We start from the raw sequence: 13160 nt of genomic DNA, 5'->3' as shown, positions 1-13160 counted from the left end.
CTCGAAAGGAAAGTGTTGAGAAATAACTAGGGCTGTCAGTTTCATTCAACTGTCAGTTCTCCAAAGATTTCAGGGCTTAAAATGTTAAGAGTGCCAGATGCTATTATCTGTTATTCATGTTACCATTATGTCCTGGTCTTTACTGAAATCAGTATAAACTTCCATCTGTATGTTAAAGGAATTTCATTGCATGCATGTACTCTCTAAACACACACATATATACCACATCCTCTTTTACACAACCACAAAATAAAATTATTATTTTCAAAATTATACTTTAAATTTTGGAAAAAGATTTTTACAAATGCTATTGATTTACACTGGCTGCTGTTTAGGTATTCATTCAATATAAAACGCCTCCATAACAAAACTAATTATTTAGTGACAGCCACCTGGATTTTAATACATACACTCTCTGCAGGTTTCTAAGGGTAGAATGTTGAGCAAAGAAAAGGGGAAAAGACAATTATTTCATAAAACGATTGTATGCATATGAGTCTATGTGTTAAAGTTACAAAATATTTAAAAGGTCGTATGCAATAAGATTATCCTGTTGAAACATTACCACATATTACTATACCAAAATAAATAACATATATCCTCCAAGCTTTATGTTTATATTATTTAGTAAAATAACTTAAACTTTCATAATTGATTATTTCCTTCAAAATTCCCCATTCTCTTGCCTTCCATAATTATAGATTCAGCCCTAAACAACAGCTAGAAACTTGTGATAATCTGTAAATATACATGTCTTCTTAGAGAGACTTTGTTCATAACTTTGCCATAAATAATAAAATGGCTCTTTTTACTTTATGCCGTTTTCGTTAAAAAAAAAATCAGCATCTAAACAGAAAAACAAAGGCTGTTCCACATTGAGACAATATCAGATTTAGCAATTGTATCTACTTTCAAAAAGCAAAGACATTTCTAAATTATAGTGGAAAATACTACTCAGGCCAAATCCAGATAGGACTAAATAAAGTAGATGGTGGAATTATCAGGTTTAAGGCCTCAAAATTTGGAATTTTTTCATTTTAGCCATTTACAGCATAAAACTTTGGAAGGTAAGTGTTAATCATCTATTTTGCTGTGGATCCCATGGAGGCAGCATTAAACTAGCACTTCTCTTTGCATCCTAGTGTGGAATTATTATCAAGCATACATTTCTCTTTATTTTAAAATCCTATCTTTTTATCGGCTTCTGTTTTCAAACATTTACCAGTAAAACAAAATGAAACACTTAATACCATCAATAATATGGATAAATTGTACTAAATCAGGTTTCATTAATGTAATCTGAAGACAGTGTCACTTGAGACAGTGTACCAATGTATTTACTACAGTATGCTCTTGTGTAAAATAACTGATCGAATTGTTAGCCAAGTAATTAATGAAAAAAATTACATTTGCCTTGATGACTGAGATCAGCATTTAGAATTTTTCTTTGGCTGGGAAAATCCAGGAATTTTGTTTTTTTCACATTGCTTTTGAATATAGACTCAGAATTACTAAAATTATATTTTGCTATAGTATTTTTATATTCATTTAATTTAAAAAAATTATTTTGAATCATTCAAAATAGTTTACTTACCTTAAGTACATCAGTACTTTTGAGATTTAGAAGACAGTTTTTTTTAATTAGTTCATCTGATTTTAATATTAAAACCAGAAAGTATTATATTTACCGGATACAAGATTAATGATGAAAGTAAGCTAATTATGTGATTGAGAAAAACCATCATTTGTTATCTGTGAAATAATACATCACTTGGTAAATAAATTGTTTGATAGGATTAGTGAGTCTTCTTTATGAAATAAAGGTCAGTATTAAACTTAAGAGAAGGGCATGAAAATTAGGAATATCCAACAAGAAATTCCATCCAGGAAGGAAAGTGCTACAAGATACCCATTTAGCAAAAGAAGTAATTTCAGAAAAACAGGAAGTAATATAAAAATAAAAGCAATTATCCAGAAAGATCAAATTAAATGCCTAAATTTAATTTAGCCTCAGTTATTACATATTTAAACAAATAATTTAGATCTTAATTATCTGTACATTAGAAAGGGCATTCAGTTAACCAAAAATTCCCCCTTTTCTGTCTAAAAGTTTGTGTGATTCATTTTTGCAATATTTCTTTGGTTTTACTGCTGTTATGACTGCTGGACATATAAACAATTCCTGTGCTCTCTAGGGAGCATTCCTAATACAAGAAACCTTGAAATATACTAAAATATTAATTACATGGGTCAAGAAATACCTACCTCTGTAATCATATTTGACAAAATGTGAACTTTTGAAAGGTGTTCCATATCAATTACACTTTTTCATTCTTCACTTAGGATAAAGATCTGTAACAACCAGGACATATTCTTATTATCTCATTTATTTCTTTTCTTTTCTTTTTTTTTGAGACGGAGTCTTGCTCTGTCGCCAGGCTGGAGTGTAGTGGAGCCATCTCGGCTCACTGTAACCCCCGCCTCCCGGGTTCACGCAATTCTCCTGCCTCAACCTCCTGAGTAACTGGGACTACAGGCACGCACCACAGCGTCCAGCAAATTTTTGTATTTTTGGTAGAGACGGGGTTTCATCATGTTGGCCAGGATGGTCTTGATCTCTTGACCTCGTGATCCTCCTGCCTCGGCTTCCCAAAGGCCAAGGATTACAGGCATCAGCCACCTCGCCTGGCCTATATTATTTATTTCTTATACAAATCCTCTAAGGTATTTCAGCCAAGTCCAAGTCCAAAGCCAAAACTCAAACCTGGCTTCAATGATTTTAAATCTAGTTGTCTTTCCAGGGTTCCCTAATGGCTTCTGTGTTTTGTTTGTTTGTTTGTTTGTTTTCCAGAAAGACCCAGTGAGCTCTCTAGAAAATTTAGAGGAAAAAAAGTTTCCTGGAGAGGCTTCTATACCAAGCCCTAAACCCAAGCTTCATGCAAGAGATCTCAAAAAGGAACTAATCACGTAAGTAGTGCCCAATGCCATGCCCTCTAAGATTCTGGAATGAAGATTCAAGTTCATGACTTAGAGTTACAATATCCTGGCTTATACAGTTGAAGTTAGGGTGATTTCTACCGGTCAGCAGTTAAACGCATCTAACCTGAGCTAAGAGGGTGTACGTGATATTATGCTAACAGAATTAAAAGCCTGTCAATTAAAAAACAAAATAAGATAACACAATTAGAAATGCTTCTTAACCTGATAACCATTTACCTCCAGATCTAAGGGTTGGCTTCGGGGACTCTACTAACCTTCTAACACTTGATGCAAATTGTTATTTGGGCAAGGGCGTTATTGGTTTTCATCACATTTTCAAAGGGGTTCTGAGGCCCAGAAGAGGTTAAAGAGCAGGGTACCCGCAGGCAGTAAGTACGAGTTATGTACTAGCGGGTGAATGAGTGAATCAAATGCAGGAAACTTTCCCATGTGTAAGTGATTAAATATTAATCAAGTCTACTCATATATAAATCTATTTAAAGCTGCCAGTTAGTGAGAGTTTACAGCAAGGAGTAACGCGTCCACTTAGGAATCAGGACTGTACCCTCTCTTCTGTATCCCTCATCAAAAAATATGTTTAAACTTTTCCAAAAAAAAACTGTAAAAACCTCTCCTGACCCAGCTTCCACCTGGACTCTCTGTCTCCCCTTCCTTTTCCAGCTGAATGTATCAAGAAAGTTGTTGCTACTGTGTGATGCAGTTTCCCTCCTGAATCTTTCCCAGACCGATCTCCAGGGACCTCCCTTCCCTCGGCATCCCCTTCCCCTGTCAGAATCTTGGTCCTGGAGCCTCCTGTTCCTACTTGACAGGCAGCAGGATGCCACAGAGCTGATCTCCCTCCTCCACAATCCATTGTCTACACTTGGCCTCTAGGATGCCTCACCTCTGGACTCTTCCCTCATCTCACTGCTAGCCCTTCTAGACTCATGTGTAGCCCTCTAAAGAGCGGGGTGCCTCTGAGCTCCATCCTGGGACCCTTCCTTCCTGCTATCTGCACTTACTCCTGCTGTGGACTCCTTGGCTGCCACCCCGCTGTGACCTCCAGATGCCCACCCACCACCCCACAGGGGCAGTGAGTGCTCCCATCCCCCAGCCTCACACTCTGGGCTTCTTGCTTCCCCTAAGCTCTCTAGGAATTAGGCAGGGCCTTAGGGTTGCTGTTCCCTCTGCCCAGAATGCTGTCCCCAAGGCTTCTGCAGGGCCCACATCCTCTCCTCCCTCAGCGCAGCTCTTCTCTCAAACATCACTTATGTGAGAGGCCTTCAGGCTACTGTGCTTCCCCACCCTCAGCCCTGATGCTCCCATTCCCAGATCTTTTCTTCACTTCCCTCCACTCTCTATTTTCTGCCTCCTTTCCCAAGAACAAAGCCTCAGAGGGCACAAAGTGGGGACGGGGGGTCTTCTCTCCTCCGTCTTTGCTCTCTACCTTGTCCGCATCATTGATGCATAATATTTATTATGCAACCTCTTATTTCCCCTTATTTCCCTTCTGTAACTTGTCCACACCATTGGTGCATAATATGCACTGTGCTGCCTCTTATTTCCCCACCTACATGGACAGTGACTTGGGAGCAGGGAATACATTTCAAATACTGGTGCCAAGAACAGGGCCTTGCACATAGTAGGTGTTCAGTAAAAATTATTCCGAGTCCATCATCAGTTTGCCCTATTGGTATGTGAGCGACTTTAAAATAAGCTTAGACTTTGCATTCTCAAAGGATTTTGTAGGCAAACATTACTGGCTGAAATAGCATTCTCCCTTGTAAACTTGATGTCCACCTGAGGCTTGGTGGTTGACGATACAATGGATGGCTCCAAACATGCTGGAACTTAAATCGGCTTGAACACTGTTTCAGGTTCAGTGACTTGAGACCTTAGAAGTCACTTCTAACTTCTTAGAAACTTCTTAGAAGCCACTTAGGCCAGCCAGACACCTTTTCCCACATGGACCTGCTGTTTGAAACTTTTCATCTTTGTATGTATTTTTTTCATGTGTTATTTTTAATATCTTCAAAAATGGCAAAATTTTATCCTTTGAAGGTAGATTGTTGGAAATTGCTAAAACTCATCCCAAACTAAATGTAGTGTAAATGACTGAAAATTAACCTGCAATACCATTTTGGGTCAGAAAAATGAAGCATGATTATTTTGCAAAGGGCACTTCTCCATGGTATGAGGGTAAATATAAAAGAGGAAGGATTTCAAAAAGATATTGAATGATTTTTGGAATATAATCATTCCAAAAATTCTTAAGAAATTACTCTCTCAGAGGCCTCTTAGTTCATCCATTTTATCTATCTATCTATCTATCTATCTATCTATCTATCTATCTATCTATTTATTTCGAGATGGGGTCCCGCTCTGTCACCCAGGCTGGAGTTCAGTGGTGCGTTCTCCACCTCCCAGTTCAATCTCCCACCTCAACCTCCCAGGCAGCTGGGATTACAGGCGCCCACCACCACACCCGGCTAATTTTTGTATTTTTAGTAGAGACAGGGTTTCACCATGTTGGCCAGGCTGGTCTCAAACTCCTGACCTCAGGTGATCCACCCGCCTCAGCCTCCCAAAGTGCTGGAATTACAGGCATGAGCCACCACGCCCAGTCTAATTCATGCATATTAGACAGGGTGAGTGCTTTGATGGATATCACTTATTTGCATGTGTCTAAGTTGGTATATTTGTCTTGTAAAAGTCATACTACATTCCATGTCACCCTGTCCTTATTATATTTTGCTTTGTGTTTCTAACAGTACGTTGATTGCTTACCAAAAACTTTGTTTAGATTAGGACTTTTTGGATGTCACTAATTATCTTAGAATTTCCTTACGGTTTCAGTGCCACTTACTGAGAAAACTAGCTAGTTTCTTTCTTCCAGTTTTTGTATTTTCATCTGAAAACCTTCCCAAAATATATCACCCAACTAATATTGGCACGTCATTACGTAAAATTTTTCACTGTAGATTCGGAATTTAGTCTAGCTATCAAAATTCCAAACTGCAACTTTCCCCTGTATAATGTTGTCTCCAGTTCTTTATTTCTTGACCTTTTAATACCACCAAACTTAAAAATAAATTATCAGCTAATTGAATGCATATTTCATTATCATATTTTATAGGTAATTTATAGCTGATGTTTAAAAACCTCTGGCACTTCTTGGCTTCTCCTGGCAATATTAATGGGAGTAATTTAAAAATATAAAATTGGCTGGGCGTGGTGGCTCATGCCTGTAATCTCAGCACTTTGGGAGGCCGAAGCAGGCAGATCACCTGAGGTCAGGAGTTCGAAACCAGCCTGACCAAAATGGTGAAACCCTGTCTCTACTAAGAACACAAAAATTAGTCAGGCATGGTGGTACACGCCTGTAATCTAAGCTATTTGGGAGGCTGAGGCAGGAGAATCGCTTGAGCCCAGGAGGCGAAGTTTGCAGTGAGCCGAGGTCGCGCCACTGTACTCCAGCCTGAGCAACAAAGCGAGATTCTGTCTCAAAAAAAAATAAAAATAAAAAATTTTATATATATATGTATATATATACGTATATATATATAACGCAATGCTGTTTGTAACACTAAATGGCAATGTATTTCTAAAGTGGGAATTCCCAGGCAATTGAAACACCTCTCACTCTGAATACTCCAGTTGTATAATGTTCAGAAAAGATTTTTTTACATTTAGTGAGTGAATGGCACTTGCAAGATAACTCAGCCGAAATGTTAATAACTGGTTTTTGTCTTTACTTTTTAACATATATTTATAGCTTTTATAGTTTTTTTTCTGATATCTTATCCAGGAAAAGGGATGGGGAAAGGAGATAGATGACTTAGCTTGGATCGACCCTGAAAATCAAACATTCCTTTGAAAGATGGGAATGCTCTAACTCTTATAGTTTCTTCAGATACCTGAAAATGATTGGAAAGTGGATCACAGGAAGAAAAATACTTAGAAAGTGATAACTCAGAAAATATAGGAATAGCGTTAGTTTATCCCAAAATGTCCCTTCAAAAGGCTAAAACATGTATTCTGTATATCTGGATAAGTCCTCGCTTTAGGCAGGATGTCAAAAAAAGATCAGATGCGTGACTGGTGTAGTTGATGTTCCCCTCTGATAATTGACACCACCGCAAATAACACTGAGTAGGCTGGGGTCCACCTGCTTATTACAAATGAGTGACTTTCAAACACCATCAGAGGAAACTAAATGACTGAGAACCCAAGGAATCTACTAATTGTGGAAGAAAACTGCTAAGGATAACTAACTACCTTCTTACACGATTGTTATTATTTTAGAGATGGGGTCTCACTTTGTCACCAAGGCTGGACTGCAGTAGCACAATCATAGCTCACTGCAGGCTCGAACTCCTAGGCTCAAGCAATCCTCCTGCCTCAGTTTCCTGAGTAGCTGATTACATTATTTTTACAACACACATAAGGTGGACAGGACATGACCAGGTTCAGAGATAAAATGAAATGCAGGGGCACACATCTTAATGGAGTGAGATTCTTGGCAGATGGCCTGAGAGCCTATTCTTAGGCTAATGGTGAATTAGCAATTGTCTTCGCTGGCTTCAAGCTTTGGATGAAATTGTTTGAATGCTTTACAGACTAAACTTCTTTCCTGCTTCATACTGTCAGCAACTTTCCCACCTAAAATATCAGTTTACATTTTAGTCAAAGATTTTCAGTGGTTTCTAAAATGTTTATAAAGTTACTAGGTTGCCTTGCTCTTAAAAACTCACAAAAATTTCTTTCTGGAATATGTCATATAATGGGTGCTGGTGTTCCTAAGATCTGCTATCATAGCAAAGCATGGGTTTCTAATATTTATTTTTTATAACATATGTAATTTTCTTTTTCTTTTTCTTTCTTTTTTTTTTTTTTTTTTTGAGACAGAGTTTTACTCTTGTTGCCCAGGCTGGAGTGCAATGGTGCAATCTCGGCTCACCACAATGTCCACCTGCTGAGTTCAGCGGATTCTCCTGCCTCAGCCTCCGAGTAGCTGGGATTACAGGCATGCACCATCATGCCTGGCTAATTTTGTATTTTTAGAAGAGATGGGGTTTCTCCATGTTGGTCAGGCTGGTCTCGAACTCCGAACCTCAGGTGATCCACCTGCCTTGGCCTCCCAAGTGCTGGGATTACAGGCGTGAGCCACCATGCCCGGCAACATATACATTTTTCAAATGAATTAAAACATCTTTGATTGCTAACTGACAACATCACTAGGACATCACTTTCCCACATCAATGGAATCAAATAATCGAATGTGATGTTGAAACAGGTACCTAAGGAAGTAACTCATCATGCTATGATTTTTAGTTTTCTTTCAGGTAGTCCACTGGTTCTTATATAATATAAATCCTTGATACACTAGCTTCTGCATGTCCTATACTGTGTTAACTTATCTTGCACACAGAAGCTACCTCCTCCGTAATCTAATGGGCAGAGGAAATGAACCTGGGAAATGCGCTTGACTCTAATGATGTATTTTCTATTGACTCAGCTGTCCAACACCAGGATGTGATGGAAGTGGCCACGTGACAGGAAACTATGCATCTCATCGCAGGTACCCAATGACCTCATGTGCAGTCAGATTTTCATGGTCTTGTTCTATTTTAAATACTTATTCTCACCCTTTCTATCCATGTATTATCTGAAGCAGGAAATGGAGAGTGAGTTGGTTGGGTTTCTGGTTTATTTTCTTTTTCAGAAATAAAATTATGTGATATAAAAATCATGATTCTTGGTCAAAATGGTTTTCTGATCCTGTAGTCCAGGTTATAAGTGAAAAGTTGAGCTCATGCCAGGCTTCGGTTCTGTGTGGCTTGAGGACTCATGTGGAATGAGGAATAAATACAACAGTGACTCAAATCGACCATTTGCCCGAGGAAAAGTAATACCCTCAATCCTGGGCAAATAACAAATTGAAGCATTTGAGAGATTAAACAGTGCAATCTTTAATCTTTCTACTCACCATCTCCATTGATGGGATTTGTCTTCCCTTTGGAAAAGCACCATCACCTGGCTGTGCAGCAGGAATGGACTGTGTGTGTGGGTGATCATTGCATCCCTGAGCTTTAGAGTTGAGGGGTCTCATTGGGCTAAAGTCATTCATTTGATAAACAGAAAATCTGAGTCTATGAGAAATAGTTGAAGTGCCACCAGCCCAGACTGGCGAGAAGAGCAAAGCCAGATTCAAAGCCAGTTATTTTTTTTTTTCCCAATCCCCAGTCACCAATAATTTAACGTATGTTCACGACTCAGGATGCCATTTGACTCAGATATGTATATGTCAGTGTTGTGTTGTGTTTTTTTCCTCATCCCTCTCTAGTGTTTCTGGATGTCCTTTAGCAGATAAGACTCTAAAATCCCTCATGGCTGCCAACTCTCAGGAGCTTAAGTAAGTTCGGGAAGCGTGGCCGGCTTGCCCTTCATCCACACGGTAGGACCTTCTCGTTCAGTGCCCATTCATTGCCCAAGTGATCAGCAACAAGCAGTATGTCCTGCCTGCCGGGATCACAGCAAAGGCACTTTCTCACTAAAGCGCTGGGATGACCGAAACAAAATCACTGTAATTTAATTTAGTTAATTTGCTTGCTTCCGGGGCTTTGTATTTTATAATAATTTTTTAAAAAGTGATGTAATAGTTAACACAATACTTTTTTCTGTAAATTTCACAATCTATGTATTAAATCAAACCTGTGAAGGAGTCTCAAAGCATACCTGCCATTTAATTTTAAAGAAATTGCATAATCCTTAACCTGCTGGGTATTTTGATTCGTACAACTGCCTTTCACTCTTGGGTGCCAAAAACAGTTTGGGCTCATTCCTGCCTCACCTACAAGATCTCAAAGTCACATGTATATTAACTTTTACTTTGTGATTTCATTTTTCCTGCTCATCTTCTTTTAATACAAAGTTCTCAGTTGTTTATTTTCGTATCTTATTATATTACGTATAGAACAATAAACATTTATAGTCTACCTTTTAGTCCTTAAAAATATGATAGGGCATAAATTTTAAAAGATAAAGAAATAGGATTAAACAAAACTAATTACATCTTTTTACAAATAATAAAGCTTTAGAAAAAATGAGTATTACTACATCTACTGGTAAAACAATATGCGTAGACAGCAGCATCAGTGTTTGGTGTCTAAAACACATGTAACATTTCATGTATTATATTTTCTTAGTATTTTGTTAGTCTTTCACTTTTTTAGGCTGTTTAAAATTTTTTTATCTAAAAATTTTAAAAACTAAGTTTATGAAAGAAGATGTGATAATGGACAGATATGAAAATTTGGAATCTTAGTACCAAAAGTAGTAAAATAAACTGTGAAATATACTTTTCTCATTTTCTTTCTTTTTTTCTTTTTTCTTTTTTTTCTTTCTTTCTTTTTTTTTTTTTTTTTTTTTCCCGAGATGGAGTTTCGGTCTTGTTGCCCAGGCTGGAGTGCAACGGCACAGTCTCGACTCACTGCAACCTCCGCCTCCCAGGTTCAAGCGATTGCCTGTCTCAGCCTCCTGAGTAGCTGGGATTACAGGCATGCACCACCATGCCCGAGTGCTTTTTGTATTTTTAGTAGAGACACGGTTTCACCATGTTGGCCAGGCTGGTCTCAAACTCCTGACCCCAGGTGATCTGCCCACCTCGGCCTCCTAAAGTGCTGGGATTATGTGAGCCACCGTGTCTGGCCACTTTTCTCATTTTCAGTGTAAAGTGCACTTTACTTTGTCAGTGTGGATTTTAGAAGTCATTTTATTGACTGGAATTTTTCTAGACTAAAATATAAGTAGTAAGTAGAGACTAATAATTAACAGACTGAAAATTGAGATGTACCAAAACATCTTACTAAATTGCTCTAAACTTCTACATTGCCACATCTTAATTATAGCTATTGGGTCTCTTAAATATTTTCTCTAAAACTTGCTTCTAGAAAAATGTTGGTAATACACTGAAAACATGTAAATTGAGAGATCCTATAGGAATACTCATTATTTAATATTTTATACAGCTATCTAATAAGTAATGTCTTTGGTTTTTTCCATAGATACGTTTTTTCCATACAAGAAAATTTCTTCCATGCAAGAAAAATCAAAGAGACATTTCATTGACCTCTTGTTTAGATATTCATGGGGAATGCCCCAAAACGGTTACTCAGCACAGATATTTCCAATCAACATGCTATAAAACCACTTTTTTACTAAAAAATGTTAATAGAAAAAGACCAGCATGTAAAACTTTCTTATAATGGAAGATACATATTATGTTTGTAAATGGTTGATAAAAGACTCAGTGCAGGTTGCTCTGGTTAGCCAGAAGAGATGCGTGCTCATTTTATATTACATTTGAAAAAAGAAAAAAAAAAGGCATTTGTTCCCTATTTTCTGACTCAGGCTTGAATATAAATGCATTCTGTGAAAGTTCAGGGGAATGGAATGTAAGGAAAGGGATAGTAAACACATTTTTCTTTGGATTATTGTTTTTCTCAAATGGAAATTTGATCTGAACCACAGTGTGCATTCAGAAAAGCAAGTATTTTGTGATGGCCTCTAGTTTTTGTTTGTATTGGGGATTTTCTAAAAAGACAGCAAAAAGGTAAAAGTCTGTGTAAAATTTTATATTTAAGAATATTTTGAAACCTATTCCTAATCAGCATTCCTAGTAGAAATTGGATTCCCTGTCATCTTTCACTTTTCTCATTCCAAATTTAATGGTTGATTGTTGGTGTAGTTATTGATGGATTTTCCCCCAAAGACTGTTTAACTTGGGCCATGAAGCAGGACAGACCAGGTGCAAATTATTGAGGTTCTTTGATAATCCCATAAATGTTCCAAGTCTCTGCAGTTCACGTGTATCACTGTTGTTCATCTGAAATCAATGGATTATCATAGTCGCACAGCATATCAGAGAAAATAAATTATTCATAAAAATCATTTGGAGGCGGGGCACAGTGGCTTACGCCTGTAATCCCAGCGCTTTGGGAGGCCGAGACGGGCAGATCACCTGAGGTCAGGAGTTTGAGATCAGCCTGGCCAACATGGTGAAACCCTGTCTCTACTGAAAATACAAAAATTAGCTGGGCATGGAGGCAATGTGCCTATAATCCCAGCTACTCGGGGGGCTGAGGCAGGAGAATCACTTGAACCTGGGAGTTGGAGGTTGCAGTAAGCCAAGATCGCAGCATTGCACTCCAGCCTGGCCACAGAGCGAGACTCTGTCTCAATAATAACAATAATAATAATAATAATAATAATAATTTGGAAAACTTTTCTTTTTACATAAAAGGTAAGAACTTTGCATGATGTAGACAGAAGCCCAGCAATAAGTTGTGGACTGATTTTCAAATCCCTTCTATATGAGGTTAAAAAAAAAAGAATGTACAATAAATAACAACTAATCCATTGTCACTCAGTAGTCATATATCCTTAAAAAATATTTAAATTGATTATTAACCAAAAGATAATTATATTTAAGCAAAAACAGTCTCACACAAAAAGCAGCTCATTATTTTTAGTTACATTTGGCTGTGTGACCCCGCCTCCCTCCACGTGAACTACAGAGACTTGGAACATTAATGTGATTACTGAAGAACCTAAATAACTTGAGTGTGACCCCCACTCCCCCAACTACAACCTCTCAGCCCATGCTCTCTTCCTGTACCTTCCAGGTGTCCAACCCCAGGCTGCGATGGCTCGGGGCACGTGACTGGAAACTATGCTTCCCACAGAAGGTAGGATTGATCTTATTTCTGAGATGTGGAAATGAGCTTGTCAGCAGCAGTCAGAGAGATCACATAATTTTGCTTTGTTCTTTGTCGGGTCCCTATTTCAGCTTGTCCGGATGCCCTCGTGCAAGGAAAGGTGGTGTCAAAATGACCCCTACCAAGGAAGAAAAAGAAGACCCTGAACTGAAGTAAGTGCAACAGTTGAGACATGGGGGTCAGCTGTCTCTTGTTGGTAAAATGGGAGGGAACTTGGTTGGGATGCAATTGAACACGGATTGAGTTTCAGGGAAGGTGTACCCCATTAAATATAAGCAAGATTCAAACTATTTGGTGGTTTAAGAAAAGTTTCCAATTTATAGCTACATTTCCACAGCTCTTTGATAATGCAAAAGATTGTTTTAAAAAGTAACAGTTTCATACATTTCTCAATTGTTTTAA

At 38.0% G+C, this 13160-nt stretch overlaps 1 protein-coding gene across 12 annotated transcripts in view; it reads left to right on the top strand.

Annotated features, from left to right (window-relative positions):
* Positions 1-13160, top strand: part of LOC100975471 (suppression of tumorigenicity 18 protein) — a 135801-nt gene that overhangs the window by 100673 nt on the left and 21968 nt on the right. For all 12 annotated transcript variants that reach the window (XM_034966068.3, XM_057303008.2, XM_034966073.4 and 9 more), the window contains 5 exons: positions 2852-2967; positions 8498-8560; positions 9326-9394; positions 12666-12728; positions 12830-12910. In XM_034966068.3, the coding sequence (XP_034821959.2) occupies positions 2852-2967; positions 8498-8560; positions 9326-9394; positions 12666-12728; positions 12830-12910 (392 nt within the window). The remainder of the gene's footprint in view (positions 1-2851; positions 2968-8497; positions 8561-9325; positions 9395-12665; positions 12729-12829; positions 12911-13160) is intronic.

Source organism: Pan paniscus, chromosome 7 (assembly GCF_029289425.2).
Source record: "Pan paniscus chromosome 7, NHGRI_mPanPan1-v2.0_pri, whole genome shotgun sequence".
NCBI classification, from domain to species: Eukaryota; Metazoa; Chordata; class Mammalia; order Primates; family Hominidae; genus Pan; species Pan paniscus.
The sequence above is the reverse complement of the archived record's forward strand: the minus strand, read 5'-3'. Positions and strand labels throughout refer to the sequence as shown.